The sequence below is a fragment of the Cygnus olor genome, chromosome 13, assembly GCF_009769625.2.
Source record: "Cygnus olor isolate bCygOlo1 chromosome 13, bCygOlo1.pri.v2, whole genome shotgun sequence".
NCBI lineage: Eukaryota > Metazoa > Chordata > Aves > Anseriformes > Anatidae > Cygnus > Cygnus olor.
The window spans coordinates 2,437,165-2,459,706 of record NC_049181.1 but is presented as its reverse complement, the minus strand read 5'-3'; the positions used below and the strand labels follow the sequence as shown (position 1 = coordinate 2,459,706).

Here is a 22,542-nt window from a genome sequence, read left to right as displayed (position 1 = left end):
AGCAGCCGCAGCCGTAGCCCGAGCCCGAGCCCCGCCGCGCTGCGTGGGCGGCGGCAGGGGGCCCGCCGCCTCCCGGCCCCCGCGGAATGCGCAGCGGCACCGGCACCGCCACCACCAGCAGCAGCAGCAGCAGCAGCAGCCCCAGCAGCGGCAGCTCCAGCAGCGGCCGGCGGCGGCGGCGGCTCCCCCGGTAGGGAGGAGAGCGGCGGCGCGGAGCCGGGCCATGGTGCCGTTCGCTCCGCTGGAGGACGCGGAGGAGCCGGAGCCCCGCCACAAAATGGAGCTGTACGTGAGCGGCGGCGAGGTCAGTGCGGGCCGGGGCGGCGACGAGGGGCTCCCCGCCACAAGGGCACCTGCCCGCCGGGCACGGAGCCGGCTTCCCCCGGGGGTGCCTCCCGGGGCGCTCCCTCCTCGCCTCCCGGTCCCCCCGGGCCGTGCAGGGCCGGGCAGGGCAGGGCAGGGCAGGCGGCCGCGCCCCCCGCGCCGGGGCAGAGCCCGGCCCCGCGGCTTCCTCCGGCGCCCGCGGCCGACGCCACTTCCTCGCAGCCCGGCGGCGGGGGCGAAGCTCGGGAGGTGCCGGCAGGGTTCGCTGCCCGGCGGGGGCAGGCAGCACGCCCCCGGCGCGGGGTGGGGGGGCGGCCTGGGCTGCGGGGTCCCGTGGTGAAAATGCGGCCCCCGAGCTCGTGAGCCGCCTCGGCAAAGTTAACTTGAACTTGTGGAAAACCGCCTTCGTGCCGCGGGGCGCTCGGGCAGGCGGCTGGCACCGGGAGCCGACCCCTCGCTCCCCACCGGGGGGGACCGGGGCGAGGGGGAGAAGCCTCCGGGGCACCGCTCGGTGCCTGCCTCTGCCCCTAAGCCGGTGCCAAAGGGGAGCGGGGCGGCTGGTCGTGCTCCAGTGCCCTGTTAGCTCCGGAGGACGCGACGCTGGGGCATTGAAACTTTTCCACGTCTAAATGGCAAACGCAGGATCGCATAGCTGGTGTCGGTAGGTGTGACAAATGAGAGGTTGCACCTCGGTGCGTTTAGACGCACGGAAGATGTTATCTAAATAAAGCTGCTCGAAACTGGTCGGACTCGCTTTCTGGGATGCGGTAGGGTTTTCTTATCGGGAGTGGAAAAGGCTGTGGCAGATTCATCTCCGTGTACAAAGTGCACAAAGTTGGCCTACCTGCACGGTTGGGGATGAATGAAATAATCACCAGCGAAGGATCTTGTTGAAGTTTATTTCTCTGATAATGTCGATACATACACGTAAAGGAAAAATACAGTAGTTCACAATAGGAATAAATCCATGGGATTTCAAACTCTGTATTTATTTATTTTTATTCTCTGCTGCTGTGTCTACAGAGTGCCACATCCAAGCTCTGTAATTACTGGACATGCATTTCTACACTGTGCCTGCTACGCTTTAAGTATTTTAATGGTCTAATACTTAACGCAGTTCATGTACCTTAATAATAGAGAAATCCTAATTACGTTAGTGAAGCTAAAGGTAAGGATTAAAAAGTCAGCAGAAGTATTAAAGCTTATTTGTTACTATTATGGTTTGTAAAAATAGCATGCTGTACTTAAGGTATGAAGATTACTGAATGTCTGAGAATGTTCTTGACACCACTGAGCTATTCTTCAAGAGTATTGCGATATGGTAGGGTTTAAAACACACAAAGTTAAAGTGTTGCAGTTGAAATGTAAAACTTTGTGGTTACTGCCCAGCTCACAGTATTTTTTGGCTGGACAAACACCCCTCCACCAAGGCTTATGCTACTTTCAGCATATTGTGTTCATGCTGCTCCTGTGTACGGTCTCTGCCATAAATACTGTATTGGCAGCAGGATTGGCAGGAGGACCTGTGATAGCTCCAGCACCGCAAAGCTCAGACAGGTGGTTCTGCTGACTGTGGTGACGTCCGAGTTATCTTCAACGCCTCCGTGGGTGTTTGTGAAGAGCCTGGAGCTTGGCAGTGCGTTCCTGTAGGAGCCTGGCTCTGCGGTCCTGCTCACCTAGCCAAGGCGGCATGGGGCAATGGATGGATGTCCAGAACAGCCCTGTTAGCAACAGTTGCTCTTCAAATTGTACTTTCCTCAAGCCCCTACAGGAAATGCTTACCTAACAGTGTCTGCATAAAACTGTTTCAGTTGCACTCTGATTAAAATGAGGCATCACATTTGTTACATCCTTGTTACGTTTGGCTAGCAGCCTTTAAAACTTCATTTATACCAAAAACAGTTTCTTCAGGTTGCCTGTGATGTTCCCAAATTGCATTAGCAAATACTATTGTCGTAGCACTTAATCTAAGTGGAGCTAGGAAAGATGTAGTATTTGTTGGAATTTTAGATTCAGTTGGTTTGGGGGATCTAACAAAGGTAGTTTAGTTTAGATTTTTCACTTAACATTTATAGAATGAATTATCGTTTATAATACTTAATATAACCCTATGTTTACGATCTGATAGGTCTAGGTGACCTTGCACTTGCAGGAACTATGGTCGACTAAGATGGTCCTGTGTTTTAAAGACTAAATTATTTGCACTTACTAGAGCTCTTGTCCATTAGTTGTACCACAGGAGGAAAAATTGGCGAAACAATTCTCTCTGAGGAATCTGCTTGTTGGCTAAATTTAGAATTACATTATTAGAAATAAGTGCGTTTCCAGTGAAGTAGCACTTGTGTCGACTTAATGAACTAAAACCAGTTGGCAAAGGAAGAATGCAATCTTGAAGGTAGGAAACAAACTTTCGTGCTTGAAGGCATAAAAACAACATGAACTTCTGGAGGAAGCTTAAGATTGAATTATTTTGTGCTTTTTCATGTTGGGCTGCTTTTGAAGTACTGAGGATTTGATTTTGAACCGTGCGCCATGAAGTTTTTTGTCTGTTCTTATGTTCCCATGACAGTGTCACTTGTAAAACAGTTCTGTGGCTATGGGAATTCCTTAAGCATGTGTAAAAGGGTTAGTGTCATACACCGTAAGCTTCAAATATCCAGTGAACTTTTTTCTTTTGAAATACAGGATTAATACCTAGTTTCATTGTCAAAAAGAGATACAATAGAGGTATTGATTATAAACAAATGTAGCAGATTAATAAAATGACTGCAATCTACAAAGAAACAGAATACTTGTTAACACTTTATTGACCGAACTGACGAAATGTGAAATTACTCAGAAATGGGCAGAATACAGGACTTCTGGGGTTTTCTGCTCACCTAATAGAAGTGGTGTTGCACGCGTTTAAAGTAAACTCTGCACTTGACTTAGCAAGTGTATGCTGTTCACAATATTAATAGTGTGAATTGCATAAATGCAACTTCATACACGTTTATTTGTTAAATAAGTACTTCAGAAACCAGTTGCTTAATTGGCGGCAAGTGACACGGAGGACAAGGCTGGAACAGCAAAGTGACTGGAAATGAACGTATTCAGCTAGAAAGCTGAGCTGCATTGAAAGTTGCAGCCTTCAAAAAGACATGCTCCTAAGTGGAGCGTTGCTGCTGTTGTGTGTAGTCTGTCCATATCAATTTAAGTAAGTATATCTTTGATTTAGGCCCATCCTTTCAAGCATGTTATGATCCTGGTCTGTCAAAGGCCACTGAATTTTGTCAGTGTTAGGAGTTGCATAACTCCTTTGTGAGTAATTACTGGCAGTGACGTGGATGACTCAGCTACCTAGTTCTGTGCATCTCTGAAAATTTCCACAATTAGGCAGTGTTATGCTAAGAAAAAAACAAGTAATAGTTGCACAAAACTTAAGAATTGAGTGCCATCTTCCATTGCAGCCATGTCCACTTTTTATAAAGACTGACAAGAACAAGATGCCTTAAAAAGGGGGTTGGGGGGAGTAAGCACAATAATACTTTTAGATGGAAAAAAATGGATGTCTTAATGCACTGGAAAGTGCTGCAATAGAATAAGTGTTTTGCTATATCACTTTTGAAGATAGCTGTGGAGTTCTGAGTCTCTGGAAGAGCCAGGGCTCTGCTGAGGCGGCTCACCTCGCTTCCTGCAAGACTGCTTTGGAGAAACTGCCCAGTAACTCTAGAATAGAAGAAATGTGTGATTTCTTACCTCCTGATGTACAGAAGTTCAACGTGTATCTGGATGTAGTTTTTTATTACATTAGGAATAAGATGAAGTACATTGTTTTCATCAGTTTTCAATCTTATCTGCCACAAAATGACTCTGAGGCTGCTTTACGCGCTTTCGTTGCGGAGCTGCACGCCTCTCCCTGGCAGGCAGCAGCACAGGGAGCTTGGTCCTCGCAGATCCTGGTGTTCACGGCCACCTTTGTGGCTTGTCTGTAACCAATGGGAGACGTGTAGCTCTCCATCTGATAATGGAAAGGATCAAAATGTTCTCTTAATCGCTAATTACGTGCTACCGAAGGTCTGTTAGCTTGTTTGAATGTATATTTTCTTTGCCACAGGAAAACAAGTTTGTAACTTTCCCTAGAAATTGATTATGGCCTTAGGAAGCCTTCCTAAAGGTGGATGTCTCTATCTCCCTCTTCTATCTGATCCATTTAAAGTAGGTGTGAGGGAATTTCCCGGCCTGGTCTCCTGAGAGGAGCCGAGCCTAGCAGCGGGGCTGGGCAGGGCTGGTCCCGGGTGCCCTGGCCCTGTGCACCTCCTGGGGCCTGGAGCTGACACCGAGACTTTTAGACATTGTTTTAAAATTAAACCTCTGCCTGTTGAGGTGTGTGTACACAGAAAACCAAAATTTCTTAGTCCAGTCTCAGGAAACACAATTCAGTAGGCCAATGTGTTGTTAATTAAATTAAGGATGCAAACTTTGCAGATGTAATTCAAAATAAATAAGGAACAGATGTGGTCATCTCAACACTTTTTTTTTTTTTTTTTACCCCCCAAAGTTGTTTTTTTCAAAGCCTTTGGAATGAGGGGCTTCTAATGTAAGCTTATGCTCTTAACATTTGAAATAGGTTTTTGAAAAAATACTTCTGTAAATAGGAAGCCAGCTGATTTGTCTTGTGCTCGCTTGGGAGAATCGAGAGGTGTTGGTCTGGCTGTAGCTGCGGTATCAGCAAATTAGGGGGAACCTGGGGGTGCAGAAACTGCTGTTGATCCATACGTAAAGCTGTACCTCTCTGAAGCCAGGCTAGGTTATACATGATGAATAACACATTCTTACTTCTGTTAATAATATTAATATAAAATTCCTGGTTCTGCTTTCTTCCTTATTTTTACTTTGGTATGAATGCTGTAATGAAGGTATTTAAAAACAGGACAGAGTGAACCCACTTTACTTTCTCTACTGTTTTTCCTTATAGCGAGGCACGTTTACTGACCATTTGTCTGTTTGTTTTTTTGGTCAAACCTATAGGCCATCAAACCATAATACATTTACCGTGTAAACAGTTAAAACATCGTCAATATGGAAAGAAATACCTATATTTAGATGGTTCTAATCTTTGGTCATTCTGGGATTCCTCTGTTCTGCTGTAATTATCTGAGGAAAAGCATGCACAATAGTAGTTAAGCCTTTTACTAGCCCACGGAAGCTGTTTAGATATTCTCCCAAGGTAATATGGTATAGGCCCAGCTAGTCATGGGACCCATTGCAGCTATTTAAATTAGAAGGCAGATTGCACCACATTACCTCAGAGAGAGCTTGGCATTGCAGGAGTGGGTCTTTTAGCCTGCACCTCTGGAAAAGTAAGTTTCTTACACACCAGGTTGTCTGATCTCAACTTCGTTCTCATCTTTTTTTATGCATTGTTTTCTGTTGATTTTTATACTGATCAACGGTGTGGAATATTCACTTGAATTTTGAAAATGATTTGGAAAGCATTGACGCTGTCCGCCTCAATGTCTGAGTTTAGTTTGTGTCGTAATGAAAGTTAATATTGAAAATGTTCAGTTAATTATGAAAGTTTAGTTCAGGAGTACTGAACAGCAAAATGATTCCAGGATGAAAGTCTCCTTCAGAATAATAGTACTTGTTTCCTTTCACCTGCTACCTATAGACAGGTGTTTTCTAATTCTCAGTAATAAATTCACTTTCTGGATTTGTGGATATTCAGTAAGTAATGACTTATAAAGAACAGAACTATTTTAATTTCTGTCTTTGTGTATAAATATTCATAATGAAATCACTAAAGGAGGTCCTAGATGGCTGCAGAAACAGAAATTTGTACTTTTCCCATAAAGCTGGTAATTGAGGGGTTTTTTTTGATAGTATAGGAGAGAGAGTGGAAACTTATAGTTAGTGAAACTTGGCCAATATAAGTAACAGGGCAGAAGAGTAATGATTTGCTTTTTGTCATTGATTCTTTTTTAACTGAATAGTTAACATTTTTATATTTTTATTTTTTAAAACTACTAGCCTTTGGGTTGTGATCTGACAGGTGTGTTATTTTTTTAAACAGACCTGGTGACCAGGGTTTGCAAACAAATAAGCCAGAAGTGTAACTGTCTGTGTCTGTCAGGCAATAAAAGTAGATTTATGTGCTTGAACATAAAATTCTTTGGACTAAAAACTGGCAGACATCCCAGTTTTTGTAATTGTAGAGAGACTGGACAGGAAAAAAAACAAGCAACAATGAGGGGGAAAAGTGTATGATAGGAAATTGTTAATTAAGATGACATTTGATTACCTGCCATAAATATCCCATAACTTAGTATATTTGATTTGCCGGAAAGCTGAAAGTATGCTTGCATGGCGTGCTCAGAAACTGCAGAAATTGGATTGCACGCTGATTTTTTTGTTCAAAAACTGATTCAAGCCATGATAGTGTTCTTTATCTGATTGTCTGGAGTTGAGCTGGTTTTGGTGTATCTGCAGTTCTTTTGGCTAGTGATGTTTGTTCCAGAGCTTAAATGTAAATAACTAAACTTTGAAAATGTTGACGGTATGTAAAGAAAGATAAGGCTAAATGTACAATAAATTAATTTCAAGTTTAAGTCCATGAGTGAAGAATTGTATCTGATTTCTGAACACCTAGAGGGGAAACCCTTTTCCTTACTAGTTTTTGGACAGCTTTGGTGGGCTTCACATTGGTTCACGCTTGAACGTAATCTTACAAAGTTGTGAAAAGTGATCAGGTGGCAGTGAATCACTTGAAATGAGGCTGGAGTTCATTTCTGGTCTGAACTTTGGCATCATGCCTTGATGTATTCAATTAATTCACACAATATTAAGTATAGTGGGCGTCCCTCCCCTCCCCTCCCCACATATCTAACTTGAGAAAAGAATATGCAGAAAAAGAAGTAGTTGTGCAGCAAAAGTAGTACATTGGCTTCTGTAGTGTATGTGAGGTTTCTGAATCCAGGGTAATAGGCTAGTGAATTTTGGCCTTGAGGGATTAAGGTGGCAATGCATGCTGCGTATGCATGACAAACAAGTGCTAAATATGCCAGCTCTTGTTTAGATGGATGGGTCTTCTGTTACGTGCTCATCCAGACTTGCAGTTAATGCGAACAGTGTGCGCGCTGACTGTGGTTAAAATAAATAGAAACTGAGAGAAGAGTGAAAGTAACCGAAGCCTCATACTACTTCCTCTGGTTACTTTCGTCAGTGATGAGGATGTAGTCCAAAAATAAGCGCTAGTGTCTTGGTACAGGAGTTGGAGAGCTATGTTAGGAAAATCATTCATTTAGGACTTAGCTCTTAAATGCTGTACTTGAAATCAAGAGTCCTTCCAGAAGAAGCAGTGCAAGTGGTTGAGGGTTTGCTTAGATGACGCAACCACGATGGCATAAACCTGTCCCTGCAGCCCTACTAGTTTGTCAGGTTTTCCCTCCTTAAATAGGGGCATGGTCTGTAAGGCATTTCGAAAGTCTTTGTAATCCTGTGTTTTATCAATTCACGTGCCGGTAATCGTACCGTATTTCGGTGTTCTAGGCATGTATGTTAGGTAAATAGGGAAGTACAAGGGAAAAGAAGTCATTACCTAGTTTGAGAACTTGCTTGCTTTAACTTCTGTTTTCGGGGAAAATGTGGTTGTGAGTTTCCGTATCTTATTTAGTATATTCTTGTGTGGGATCCGTGCCACGTGAAGGTAGTGATGCTGAGCAATTAACATACAAACAAATTAGCAATTATCACTAGCAAAATTCATAATTGCCTTCACCCATTTTATCAGGTATTTCCAGTTTATAATTAATGTTTTGCATGTTGGGACACAGCATGCCCTTTGTGATTCTTGTTTTTTTAGCTGTTAAACAGCATTGAATTGTTTGTTATTTAAGGAGAGATTGAACTTCATCTATAAATCAAACTTTTTCTTACTGTCACTGTGGGGTCGATACGTTCTTTCTACTGTTGGATGAAGTGGGGTGTATTGTGGTACTCCTATGTAAGAGTGTGCTACTTATTTAATCCAATGTAAATTGGTTGAATTATGAACTCTGCTTTTTCAAAATTATTTAGTCTTAATGTTTTGTCTAATGCATTTTCCATCTTTCCCCTCTTCAGCTAAATGGCCTTAAAATGGCAGATGAGCCTATGGAAGAAGGTGAACCATATTCCTACCATGTAAGTCTCTTTGATAAACGCTCAGTTCAGACACTTGTTAGCCCTACTTCCTTTTGAAGAAAAAAAAATAGGCATTGCCTGCTATTTAAGTTTCGAACCTGTCATTTTATTTGACCAGATCTGAAGAGGCTCTGTCTCAAAGATGTTTTTGAAAAATGGCATCTGGGTAGGGGCCTGAAGTGGCTTGTTTGGGAGAGTTTGCAGCATGAGGCAGTGCTTTAAGGAGAACAGGTTCTCTGTGCCGGAGAGCGCAGTTACAGATCTCTCTAGCTCAGTTCAACCTCAAACCTCTTATATTTTGTGTGCTTAATGTTTCTCTTTCCACAAAAGAAGAGGTGATAGTGTATTTCTTGTATTATAGTTGCTTACATTCATCTAGAAGATAGTTAATACCTGTCCAGTGCCTTGGTAACTTGCATTTTTAGGAGATGCTGAAGATTAGTGTTCTGTTTGCTGGCTAAATCTTGGAATAAACTAAAGGCTAATTTTATGTGGTGAAATGCCTGACTTTGGTAAAACTGGCCATCATTTTTCAGCGCACACTTCTGTATTTTTCAGCAGGATCGTGGAAGAGGGTATCGAGTAGATCTTACACACTGCTTTGTATTGAAATAATAACTTTTTAATTAAGTAATTTAGAGAATAAACTCTTGGGGATAGAAACATGTGATGCTTGTCTATTTCCTGGTGTGGAGTAAGTAAATAAACCGTCAGCCTGGTCTTCCTCTTGCAGGTAGCAAAGAGATGAGCAATAGGTTGTGCCTCGGTCTTTCACTGTACTCAAACCAGAAGGATGTTGCTGAGCTTGTTTGTTGGGTGCTTGGAGCAACATACCAGTCAAGCTGTAACTAAGTTAGATGGCAAAAAGCCATAACTGATTGTGGCATTTCTTTCAGTGCTTTACCTTCTGTTTAACCTGCTGGGAAGAGTTACCTCATTTGCAAGGTGGATTACTGAGAGCTGGTACCTGAACCCTGCAGTAGATTTGCTGCTCAAGAGCAGAACATAAAATCAGATAACCAAATTTGCAGTTCATGGAGGCCAAACTAGAAAGGAAAATGAAACTGGCTTATATATCCATGAAACTCTTTACCCACTCATTCATTCCTGATGATGCAGAGATCTTTTTATACTTCAGCCATACCAATTTCTAGAGCTTTAATGATAGCTAAGTAGCTGAAATTATATAGACATCTTTTGTAAAGGCAAAGCTACTTATAAAATTAACTCATTTAATGCATCTCAAGTTATTCTTTATTTGCATGGAAAACATTTTTCTCCTCAGTCACATTTAGAAATACTGTCTCCGCAGCAACCAAATGTGATGTCACAGGCTAATGACTCAAGGTGGGTGATAAATAGAAGAGCAGATGAACTCTTAAACATCTTTTCTCATGCAAAGGTTCGTGGTGTTAAGCAACACAAATTAGGATGTTGAGGTAAAAATGCTTCTAAATGGAGCATTTACATACTTTATAGAAAGAATGAGCGGTTAAGATTCTTCTTCCCCTTGGCGTCTAAGGAGAGGAACTGCTGCTTTCTGTCATCAGATGACTTGAAATGCTAGTCTTCTTACCTGCCTTAAATTCCAAGCATGGGAAGCATGTGTTACCAAAAAAAAAAAAGGAAGAAATGTGCACCTCTCATGTAAATATGTATATGCAGAGTCAGCAAGATGGATGGATGAAATGAAGTTGGGATGTATATACGCTGTATCATCAGTGTATGTCAGCTGATTTTGTGAAGAGGGGAAATAAGTAGCCTAGAGCATGAATTGAAGAATTGACTTTGTTATCCAGCAGTGACTTGTGTTAATACCTACCTTTGCATGGGAAGCAGGCAGAACAAACAGCCCTTTTCCAGAAAGAATATGAAATAGGAGATGTAGGGGAGACTTGCAGTAACAGCTGCACTACAGTCAGTGAATATACAGAGGTGTTTGAGCTTCTTCCTTTGCTGGATGAACAAAAGGCAATTAATGCATAGACAGTTAATGCAGTGGGGTGGTTGCCTGTTACTTTTTCAATAGTGTAGTAAGTGCATCCACATCTGGATGATCAGATTTTTCTCCTGATCTTCTGTGTAACATGACCTAGAGAATTACATTTAGAAGTGTGTCTATCAAGTCTGATAAGGCTGACTGTAAGCTTTCATGCTTGCTCTTAGGCTACGAGACTTTCTGTAGTCAACCTGACCATGACTGTAGTAAGATGTTTTCTGTTAAAAGTAACCTTTTCATCAAGTGGTCTGTCTGATGTCTTTATCTGTCAGACTCCTTGTTGAAAGAGAGGAATGTGCTGTAGGTGTCCCCCCCCCCCCCCCCCCCCCCCCCCCCGCCATCTGTCTTCACTAAGAAAAGTTTGAGGTGAAGAACTAAAGCGAAGATGGGAGAGTCAATAATTTGGATACCCTAAAGACCTCGAAGTACTGCAAATTGGGTGGGATTTTCTGTTGTCATTGGGTTTTATTTGCTGAGCACAAGAAATTCATTGATGTTCTTGACAGGGCGAAGGGGTACTGTTCCTCTGCTATGTGCAGGCTCAGGTTGCTGTTGCAGGCCTTAGCACGTAGTTCATAGTTTCAAGAGTGCTTATTTTGACACCTCGGTTGTTTTGCCTCACAGAAACTTCTCTTACACCATAAGTTTTATAGGCATGCAATACGTAATCTGATGTGTTTTCATCATGAACGTTTGTCTTTTCACAATTGTAGCTGTTTGTGCCCTACTTTGCTAACCATAGAATCATTAAGGTTGGAAAAGACCTCCAAGATCATCTGGTCCAACTGTCCCCAACAAATGATTAGACCAACAGGAAAAAGGCAACAGAACACTAGATCTCTCCCTGCCTCAGAATTGCCCTCAGCTTTCTGAAGGAGGACTCCACACGGGAGAGTCTTTCCCTCAGCCTTGCGCCTCAGAGCTGCATTTCTTCTGTTGGATGAAAGAATTCTCAGAGTGCTTAAGATGACTCATTTATTATTTATGCTCTTCAAACAACGCATGTTCCTTTAGCTACAGTAGTGGATGACCATATTTATTATTTGCTGCTGTGAAAAGCAGTAATTATCTAAAATGATGAAATTCAATTTAGCTTTCATTAAGACTGTTTCAGGAAAGGGAAAGATGAGAAGAGCAATCACTGGGAAAACTAGAGGCAACTAAACCAAAGGTAAAGCACAGAAGGATCACCTCAGACTTGGTTTAAAAATCTGTATGTTAATTCCTTTCATGTAAGAAAGTTCACGTTTGTTCCAGTTGTAATATTTATGACTAAAGAAAATAAGCATTATTCAATTGGGTGAGGATTTGACTTCTGTTTAGAGTTTTAAAACATGCATTTGTCTCAGAAAGTATGGATGGGAAACTTTTTTCCATTTGAATAGCTTTCTTTTAGGCCTTATTAAAACTTTTTTTTAAAGGCATTTATATGCAAATCTAATAAGAGTTGATTAATTCCGGACTGTTCATTGTTGTATTTTGTTTGCTTTGAAATAATAGGATGAAGGAAGTGTGAAAGAAATTCCCATTACCCATCATGTGAAAGAAGGATGCGAGAAAGCAGATCCAGCACAGTTTGAACTACTTAAGGTTCTTGGTCAGGGATCGTTTGGAAAGGTAAGACACCACATTTTGTTTTCATCTGACGGCCACTTTCAACCTGCTTTGTCTTATTGATGTTGATGCTAGTAGGAATACACGTTAATGTTTTACTTCCTTTGTAATACTAACAGGACATTTCAGAAATCGTGTTAGGTATAAAGCTAATAAATCAGAGTACAAGTAGATGTGCTTATGGATACTGCCCTGTTTTGGAGGAAGTTACCCTATTTTACTGTTTTTTTCTTTTTTTTTTTTTTTCTATGACAGCCTTTCTGGCTTTACATTTTTAGGAGGAATTGACAGTTTCTGGAAAAGCAGCATCTTTCTCTAGACCTGTCTAGACATTCAGCCTGGGAAGGGTTAGCTCAAGAATGTTTTTGGGGCAAGAAGGATAGTGCCATAGCTGAGTCACTAGGAACATTTGAGAAGATATTGACAAATGCAACCTTTTTCCAGTCTTGCTCTGGTGCAAAGGGAGCACTATTTATAGCAGGACTCCAAATTGTACCAGACCCAGATAGGCAACAGCATCAGTCTCTAGGCAGAAGGGTGAGTCCGTAGCAGCTCTGCAGGTCTGCCATGGAAAGTTCCCGTTTGCTTTGAGCAGGGAGGCATGTTTGTGGTTCTTCTCAACTGGTATCTGTAGCTTTGTGCAAAAAATGGCACCAACAGCAAAAGATTTTACCACTTGGGTTGTAGAATTAAGTGTGCTTTTTATGCAACAGCTCTGGCACGTTCTGTTTGTTCAATGCCATGGCTATTAGAAATATAATCGTGGTGTCTTCAGCTGCATTAAGACTCTTGTGCACTGTCTGGTGAGGAATTGGAATGAATATCTCTGTTCAGTACTTGTGCGTCCTCTGTCGTTTAGGTTGATGCTTGGGGGTGCCAGTGGTGTAATAAATACTGGTAGACATTTACAGAGGAGATGATGGTTCGTCTTTTACTGATGCTACTTGATCAAGTGTGAATATTTGATTCTGCCACAGCTCCTGCCTCCCCCCTTTCCCAAATGGGAAAGCTTTATTGATGTAGATACAGAGTTATGATTGTGGTAATTTAGAACTCGAACTGAAGTAACAATAAAGTAAATATCCTCGGAAATGTTTAATTTTCTTTATTTTGCTGTATTTGTCAGGTGATCTACAGTTACAGACACTAGGTGAAAAATTATTTAAATAGGTTATAGAAGAACTGTGACGATGTTGTGGTAATTTTTTGTAATGTGCCACTTGCAGTCACATTGCAGAAATGAAATTAAAAATGTTTCAGACACTAATTTGAAACACATTTATTAAAATAGTAATCCTAGCATACACGTAGCCAACTTATTTTTTTTAAATCAGTCTTAAACTAGATTTTTTGCAACACTTGGACATTTTTTCTTCTTTGCAATCACCTATACGTATTTTTCCAATTTCCTGTTCTTTTGCTGTTTTTTTTCTTTCGTGTCTTGTGGCAGGAACAAACCTCTCTATAGAGTTGCATGAGAGGGGAAAAATAATTTAGACATTAGCTTAAGAAACTTTTATCTGGTGAAGTTGGCTGCCAACTCCCCGTGCGCTTCTTCTCTTTAGAGACTTCAGATACTGCATGCATTTATTCCTCAAACTTGACGTCTCACCCTGTCTTGGGGTTTAGCACATCTGGTATGGACATCTTAGCCCTCCCTCAGTTTGTTTCTCACTTTACAGTGCTCAGGCTTCTGGTAGCTGTAGGAGCACTGTTGCTCAGAATCCCACCAGCTTGGCAAGACGTCTGTTGCAGAGCTTGTAAAGCCTGGCAGTACTTGGTTCAAGAACCAGCTTTAAGAACCAGATGGTAACTGTTACATCTCTGAACAGGGCTGGTTTTATCTAATGTTTGCTGCTTGCTGTTCAAAAGAGAAAACAAACAATGAAGATCAGTAGCTGTTGCCTTCATGATCCTTGTTTTCTCTCTCCAGTTCTGTACCTCCCAGGCCTTTTCCTTTGGGTTTAGCAAACACAAGGCTTGTTTCTTCTGGCCCAGTATAGTACTGCTGCATCTGTGCAGGGTTTAACACTACTGCACAGAAATAAAGGGTTAAACCTTATGAGGTTTATTGAGCTTCTCGGTTCAGCCTTTGCTAATGGTCTAAGGCTTCAGCACCCAGTCTGTTGAAGCTGGTCCTTGCTGAGCCGAGGTGAGTTGCTTTGTGCAGCAGGTGTCTGTCTGAATTCATGTCTTACAGCTGAACAACCAACCACTGCATCTCTGCAAGATGTGAGGCTGTGGAGAATTTGGCTGCAAATTTAAGTAGATGGTGCTAAAGGAGTTTTCACCACGGCGGCTGTTTAGGTCCTTAATAGCTTGTGTTTGTAACCGATACATGGATTCCTTACGTGATGAAAAGCTGCTAGTTATTCAGCATTAAAACATTAGTGCATGCTTATTAAGGCTTTGTTTGTGTAATAGATCGTGAGTATATTAACCTACAGATGTCTTCTCATTTGGTCATGTTTGAATTACTGCCCTCACTATTTGAGCAACAACATCACATAATAGGGGAGCAATGCAATAGGTCAGCTGTTGGTCACAGCTTTAACAATAAAAGCCTGTCAACCAGGAAACACGACAACTTTCTTCTGATCAGAGCTTAAAACAAAAGCCACCCCTCGCCTAGCCCCGTCATTGGCAGTGTATGAATTTCTGATTCTAGAATGAAAAAGCTTACTAGTTCATTTTTTTAATTAGTTATAGATATTTAATCATGTCTAAAGAAGTATGTGTAAATAAATCTAGTATTAAGGAAAGTGTGAGTACAAGGAAGACCAGAGGCAATTTCAGGTAGCTCTTGAATGTAAAAACTGTATTTAAAACAAAACCCTCATAAAAAAAAAAAAAAAATTGTTCTTATAATAGCCATTATTAGAAACAGAAGCACATACTAAACAATTCTATAAACTGAAAGACCTAGCAGTTAGAATATTAATCAATAGAGATATGTATATTCATGCTGCATGCTTCTATTTAAGCATTTCTTAATGTCAAGTTGTGTACCATCTATCTCTAAAACTTCTCTGGAAAGAAGAGAGCAGAAAAACCTGTTGGAGTTGCTGTTCCAGAGGGAAGGTATACTTTCATCACAAACAGTGGTGTTTCCTTGCTTTCGTCTTGCCACCCTTACAGAATTCATTAGTATAGCCAGTTATGTATTTGAGATTCAGGTCTTAAACCTCAAAAATCTCTTAGCATAAGAGGTGGCAGACCAGGCAGTCCTGCTATTGTCGTTCTTCAAGAAAGTAAAGCAAAAACCAGATGGTATAAGAGCGCTGTATTTGATGAATACTTAAAGTGTTGGCTATAGGAAAGAATGTATACTTTGACTATCTGGCTACTTAAGAGAAGGTGGTGGTGTATATACCTTTGATCTGATTAAGGGAATTCTGTCCTTTTTTAAAAAAGATGCGTATGCTTAGGGAAGAATACCTAAAGGTGTCTGAAACTAGCGTGAAGTTTCCAAATACTTTGTGATAGATGTTTAGTTGATTACCAAGCTTGCTTGTGCAAAATGTCAATTGTGAATATATGACATCTTGTTGTTCTGTGGAGGATTTGAGGAATGGGATGGGACTAAGGGGCATGCTCTCTCTGTTAATGGAGCTAAAAGTAAAGGTGTAAATTAATATAGTTTTTTTTAACCAGGCTGATTTTAATATTTAAATAAAAATATTTTTGGCAGTAATTTTAAAGGTGGTGTTTTTCATACTAGGTCTTCCTCGTACGGAAAATAATTGGTCCTGATGCTGGGCAACTTTATGCAATGAAAGTATTGAAAAAAGCATCTTTAAAAGGTATGTGTACCTTTTTTATTTAAACTTCAGAAAATAGGTTTTCAGTGCACCTCTCTTAAATGTGTTGTCCAAATATTTCTTTTGAGAATAATTTTCATCTTAAAACTTTTTCAGTGAGTTCAAATCTGGCCAGATAGCTTTAATTATGTAGTAAAATTTATTTTTTCAGTGTTTAAAATTGCATTATTTATTTCTGTTTATTTTTCTTCTACCAGAGCAGATTAATAAACAATTTTCATTTTGCCTTTTAAGTTAGAACTTCACTGTGGCTAAAACTCAAGTCAGTCATTCTTGTTATAGGTGTGACAGCAAGCTAACTTAGTTCTGGCTTTCAGAAGATGCCTTAATGAAGGCAATTGACTCTGTACAAATGGGGAGTGTTAGCTGAGGAGGGAAAAAGTGATCTTAACAGTCAGAATGTTTATATTCAGTACAAATAGTTAATTCTAGTTAAAGTTGAGGCAAGAAACAAAATACAGTTTTGCTGTCTGAAAATGTTTTGTGGAAGACTTAAAAAATGTTGTTACCTTTTCTAATTTTTATTGCTAAAAAGGTAAAAGTACTGCTTTGGACACTAAAAATTTCCTATATTCTAATTTCTGTTCCATTTGTATTATAATAAATTTTGATACTAGTATTCTTTTTTTTTTCCACCAGTTCGGGATAGAGTTCGTACAAAAATGGAGAGAGATATATTAGTAGAAGTAAATCATCCATTTATCGTCAAACTGCACTATGGTTGGTACTTTTTTTTGGTACAGTTTTTCTTTGCTTGAAGACATTGCTGTTCTTGTTCTTGATAGTGAAGTGGTGTGCTTTAAAACACAGCTTTCTTTTTAAGTATGATAAAATAAGATGGCATATAGTTAACTGGCAAGAAGGATAAGAAAACAAGACCTGCTCAATATTGCTGTTGTCCCAATATATGTTAGCTACTTGAAAGCATGTGGTCTGGCTGGAAGAATTGTTCTGCCATGATGATGCTCAATGACCTTCAGAAAGAACCTTTAGTAAAAGAAATCTATCAGCATTTCTAAAGTAGCCTCTGCAGAACTGCCTGAGGAGTTTAAATGTGCATACCTTTTGCTTTTATAATTGTATTTTAGTCTTGGTGTTGGGCTTCCTTGCTACTCCTTTTTGTACTGATTCTCTTCATATAGATCTAGTAGCTTGATGTGTCAGTTGTTACCTATGGAATTTTGCCTTTAGCATGCAAACGCACATGGTGTTTAATTGTAAATCTGATATTTTTCATGCATGTATACAATTTTATTCAGATGAAATTCAGATGAGGGTTTCCTTCTGATGATAGACTGTTAAGCTCTAACATGTTAAGCTGGTCACACAACTTTTAAATTAACATGTTTTTGGTGCACTGAATAAATGGAAATTTATCTATTTGATTATAAAAGCATCTGTGGTCAATATGTTAGTGCCAATATGGTGGTCTCTACAGCAAGAAATACTTCAGTGACCAAAAACTTTGGAGTATCTCATATTTAAGAGGTACACTTCAAAATAGTATAAGAGCTCTATAGAACTTCTGGTTGGGTTTTCAGAATCTAAATCTAGGCATTCTTTATTAATTACTTCCCAGTCCTAACACTAGCAGACCATCCCATCATTTTCACCATAGGACCCTCTGACGGATGACCTTAGCGTTGGTATCTAGTGACTAGCTGGTTGTGAAATGGTCTGTAACTTTGGTAATAGCTTCCCGTGTTTAAAAATTAGAAATCATCAGCTTAAAATATATTGAGTTTGCAGTGAGATAACAGATTCATTTTCAACTTTTTCTGAAAGCTTTTTTAATTAAAAAACAAACACAAATAGCAAGCCCCAAAACAGAAGGGAGAATACCCAAATTGCATAATCTCCTGAGTTTAAATATGCTGTCAAAGAGGATTTAATTAAGAAAATCTTTCCTCACATTTACTTTCCACTTCAGTGCCCAAATTCAGTTCTAGCAGTTTTAAATATCAGGGTTGATGACGGAACCCAAATGCAGATAAGTGCATACATTGTGGTTTAACCCAGCAGACAGCTAAACACCACACAGTCAGTCATTCACTCCTCCCAACACCCTGTAGTGGGATGGAAGAGAAAATGGAAAAGAAATGTGCAGGGATTTGTGGGTTGAGATGAAGACAGCTTAATAAGAAAGGGGATGGAGGGTAGGGGGGGAAGGAAAGAAAAACAATAACAATCAAGAGAAGAATAAACAAAGTAAGTGATGCACAACGCAATTGCTCACCACCAGCCAACCGATGCTCAATCAGTCCCCGAGCAACTGCAGCCCACCCTGGCCAACTCCCCCCAGTTTTGGTGTTCAGCATTACGACGCAAGGTACGGAGTATCCCTTTGGCCAGTGTGGGTCAGCTGTCCTGGCTCTGTCCCCTCCCAGCTGCTTGTGCTGGCAGTCAGTATGAGAGGCTGAGAAGTCCTTGATTCAGCATAAACACATCTCTGCAACAATTAAAACATGGGTGTGTTATCAGCGTTATTCTCATCCTAAATCCAAAACACAGCACCATGCCAGCTACTAGGAAGAAAATTAACTATCCCAGCTGAAACCAGGACAATAATTTTTTTTTTTAGATTATGTACTTTTGAAATTAAAAGATTTCCTGGAAAATTCATAGAAGTTCTGCAGAGTCTTTTAGTTTTCATTGAGTGAAAATGAAACACAGTCATTAACGTACTTGGAGTTTCTCTGTTTGGCAAAGGAGAAATAAAAGAACAGTATTTTAATGATCTTTTATGACTAAGATTGTCTTCTGTGAAGAAGCAAGCAAGTAATCATTCATTAAAATTAGTAACTCATGTAAATTTCGTATTGGCTGCTGAACTATGTCAGTTCCAAAACATAAATATTGCATTTCTCTAACTAATCTTCATGTTCTAAAAGCATTTAGATCCGTTTCGTAGATCATCTTTGTCATGCACAACTATTGATTTTTTTTAAAGCCTTTCAGACTGAAGGGAAGCTATATTTAATATTGGATTTTCTCAGGGGAGGAGATGTATTCACGCGATTATCCAAAGAGGTAAGTACCTAAAATTTTACCTCAACTCAGTATTTGGCAGATTTTCTTCGACAATATAGGGTTCTCTTTTATAACTATTTCCAGTGATTCTTGTCACAGTCAGGTTTTTAAGAGCTTAGTTGGGTTTTCCTTACATATTGTAGAATAATGAGCTGTAACCTTAAGTGTGTACTGGTTAGTAGCCTAAGCTTTTCTCTGTTATCTACAAAGGCCAGTTCTTTTGTCTAAAAATGTTTTGTTGCTTGGAAACCCAACTGAAGTAAATTAAAATTCATCAAAACTAAAGCAGATGTATAGTTCTTATGCTTACAGTTAGCTTAGGTGCTCTTGGAAACCCATATCTGTAAGAGGTTTCTGCTGCATTGCAAAATTGCATAATGCTGTAATATAAATCCTAACGTTTAATCTCACAAACTGTGAACGTTGAGCGTTTTTAAGACACCCCTCTGCCATCTAATTTTGGCGTGTAACTGGAACTATAATTTTTCATTTCTGTTTTCTTGGGAGAGAATTTCAGAGGGGGGAATATGATGCAGCCTAGCCTTGTTTTTTCTTAAATTTAATATAATAAATATTTGATGGCAAATATTATGACCATCTTTAAGATTTTATTTTCTTTTTGCAAAACTTCCATAAAGCTCTAAATTTTTAATAGCAAATTTCCCAACAACTTCACAGTTAGACCTTTCCGGTGCTTTCACAAATGTGAATGTTTATTGCTAATGCTTAGGAAAAGATAACCCAGTTTTCTGATTTAAGAAAGTATCTGGCTGATTTTTTTTTTAACGACATGTAGGTCGTATCCTCAGTATGTTAGGCCATGAACTCTCTCCTTCGCCCCCCCCCCCCCCCCTTTTTTTTTAGACAAAAACTAGTTTTACTTCAGGAACAGGTAAAAGTGAAGAAAGAATTGAAAAGTTTTTTTCTCTCATTTTTAAGAAAGCTGACCTTGGTAGAACAGTGATCGTGTCTAAGAATTGAGCTCAAAATTAATTAAACTTGAGCTGTAAAACCAGGGGATAAAAACTGTTAAAGGAATGGACAGGCTTGTAAAGGGCTATTGGGACACTAGGTAGGAACAAGGTCACTCTGCTCTCACGTAGGCTGTCTGATTATAGGGGAAATTCTGGTATAACAGAACTATTCTTTTTTGCACCAACACAGCTGAGATTGCTGACTATGCAAAATCCTTAAATTAAGGGATGCGAGTCTATGTGTAATAATACTAGCTAGGTGAAAGAAGTACGTACTCTCCTTGGGAATAAAGAATTAATAATTGTGAGATTATTCTTAAGTTTCCACACGTGTGTTGTGGTTATTTTTGGAAGACTTCATTTACCTTCTGTGATGGCATTTAAACATTTACTGTATCTATATATAGGAAAAAATTGGGCCTTTTTAATTCCTAGTAGGAGGAAAAGATTGCAAAAATGCCTGGTAATACAAAGACAGTGGATAACACCAGTGTAAATTACCCACAGTGTTTCATACTTTGCATACACGAGGATTATTTAAGTTAGTAGGGTTTACTATGAGGTTATTAAAACACTTTTGCTAGTGTTTTAGTTCTAATGCAGGTATGAGAGTTTTGGCTATGGAAATGAAATGAGTATTTATTGAAGTCTTCTGTGGTAAAATTGAATGAAATTGACTTGCACTGTGTTTAATTTGGCACAAAGTAGTTTGTAAGTGAAATTGTTACTCCAAGGCTGTAGTTGTGTTGTATTTTGAGATGTGCATTTTGGCTATCCCAAGGAATAATGACATTTTTCCCTTGTGAATGGAGATGAAAGATTGTATCAACATTGCCCTTACAAAATTAAGGTGAAACTTCTATGTGCTGTTTCTATCATGTAACAGCTTTATTGTTCATAGTGTATTGATAACTGACACTGTGGAAATTGGAAATATTTCTGTTGCCAGTATGACAGGTCACATATTTTGTGTGCAATACCAAGTATTGATCAGTGTATTACTAAATCAGTAAGCCCAAATATGATAGTATAAAGTTTTAAAAGGTGTATTCTGTGCAGTTGAGAGGGCTCTTCTCCTTACTCCTGGTGTTTTCAACAGATAGGGAATAGTTGAATTAAGTTTTGGAATTAAATTTGAGGTTTTACATTTGAGGATTACTAGTTTATCCAGTAATTTGTGGAACACGGCAAGAGCCAAAGTAAATAGTCTTGTATATGAAAATTAGAAGCAACCTGCTGAGTATTTAGGACAGGAAAGCATCTGTATAAAATGCTGTGTAGGCAAGGTCGCTTGGTTCTTCGGTGTCTTGCCTAGGAATTTTAGGATTTTAAAAATTTCTTTTGCTAAGAAGAACAGAGCAGGTTCCTGCTTTAACTCACTGCTAATTTTCTCATCACGGTTATTTTTACAAAGTATTTTGTTTAGCATACTTTTTACTATTTTTTTTCTAAATATTGGTAATGTGAGGTGAGAGATGCACAATGAGTGACATAAAAATAGCTGTTGATATATCAAATTTTATGATGCAGTGGACAGCAGTTTACATTGGATTTCAACTGAAAATGCTGGTGGTCAGTAACACCAAATACAACAATTAAATTCATTATCTTAAAAGTTAGTGCCCTGTGGTAACTGCAAATGTTTTTAAGTGTTGCAGATTGTTCTTTTACTTGATGTTTACTGTCATGATGATGAGCATGTATTATTGTATCATTTCTGTTAGGTCAATTCATGAATTACCAGTTCATAGGGTACTTCTAAAATTTATTTTGAAATTAAGGCAGACAGGAGTATTTTTTTTAGTTTGCAGTTTTAAAAACTGAAGACAAGATCAGAAGGTAAATCTATACAGTTCTTATTAGGTTATGTTTACAGAGGAAGATGTGAAATTCTACCTCGCAGAACTGGCCCTTGCTTTGGATCACCTTCACAGCTTGGGAATTGTATACAGGGACCTGAAGCCAGAAAAGTAAAGTAAAATGTATTTTACCACTATTACGTGTATTTTGCTTGTTGCTTTGCATTTTCTACTGTAGTGATGTAAAAAATTAAAAATATTTTTACATTGTTTGTTTACATAATCTTATAAAAATGCATTTGTGACTAAAATGCAATAATATTGGTTTGTTAATTTAATGATGCAAGTTGGAGATCAAAATTAACTACTATATTTTAAATGTTATGCAAACATTCCTGTTTATGTGTATCGGTGAATGTGAATTTTAATTTTCAGCATTTTGCTTGATGAAGCAGGACATATCAAGTTAACAGGTAGGTAATATTTATTAGTACAGCACTTTCTGTGTATATCTCTGTATAAGCTTATAGTTACAAACCTAAGATATGTGTAGTGATAGTTGAAGCGTGAGGCCAGTACTTTACTGCTTAGAGAATTTCTTATTGGTCAAAGTTTTTATAATGAATCAGTATCTCTTTCATTTATAACGATTCTTTATGTACCATTAAGTACTTCTGTTGAAGCATTTTTAGATTATAGGAGACTGTATCAGATGATTTCTTTTACCACATCCTGATGTCCATGCAGTTTCCACAGAAGTTATTTTTCGCTTTGGCTGATCTTTGTATTGATCAAGTTCCAGTATTAGCAGTAATATT

The 22,542-nt window shown here is 39.3% G+C and overlaps 1 protein-coding gene across 4 annotated transcripts in view; it reads left to right on the top strand.

The window, feature by feature from the left end:
* The window catches only part of RPS6KA6 (ribosomal protein S6 kinase A6), a 38,359-nt gene continuing 15,817 nt past the window's right edge, over positions 1–22,542 (top strand). Inside the window, exons 1-8 of one of the 4 annotated variants that reach the window (XM_040572131.1) lie at positions 1–304; positions 8,428–8,487; positions 11,987–12,103; positions 15,822–15,903; positions 16,561–16,641; positions 18,872–18,951; positions 21,789–21,895; positions 22,160–22,197. In XM_040572131.1, the coding sequence (XP_040428065.1) occupies positions 224–304; positions 8,428–8,487; positions 11,987–12,103; positions 15,822–15,903; positions 16,561–16,641; positions 18,872–18,951; positions 21,789–21,895; positions 22,160–22,197 (646 nt within the window). In that variant the 5' untranslated portion in view covers positions 1–223. Of the gene's footprint in view, positions 305–662; positions 986–5,647; positions 5,667–8,427; positions 8,488–11,986; positions 12,104–15,821; positions 15,904–16,560; positions 16,642–18,871; positions 18,952–21,788; positions 21,896–22,159; positions 22,198–22,542 lie in introns of those variants that run through there. The other 3 variants (XM_040572133.1, XM_040572132.1, XM_040572134.1) reach the window with 3 other exon arrangements.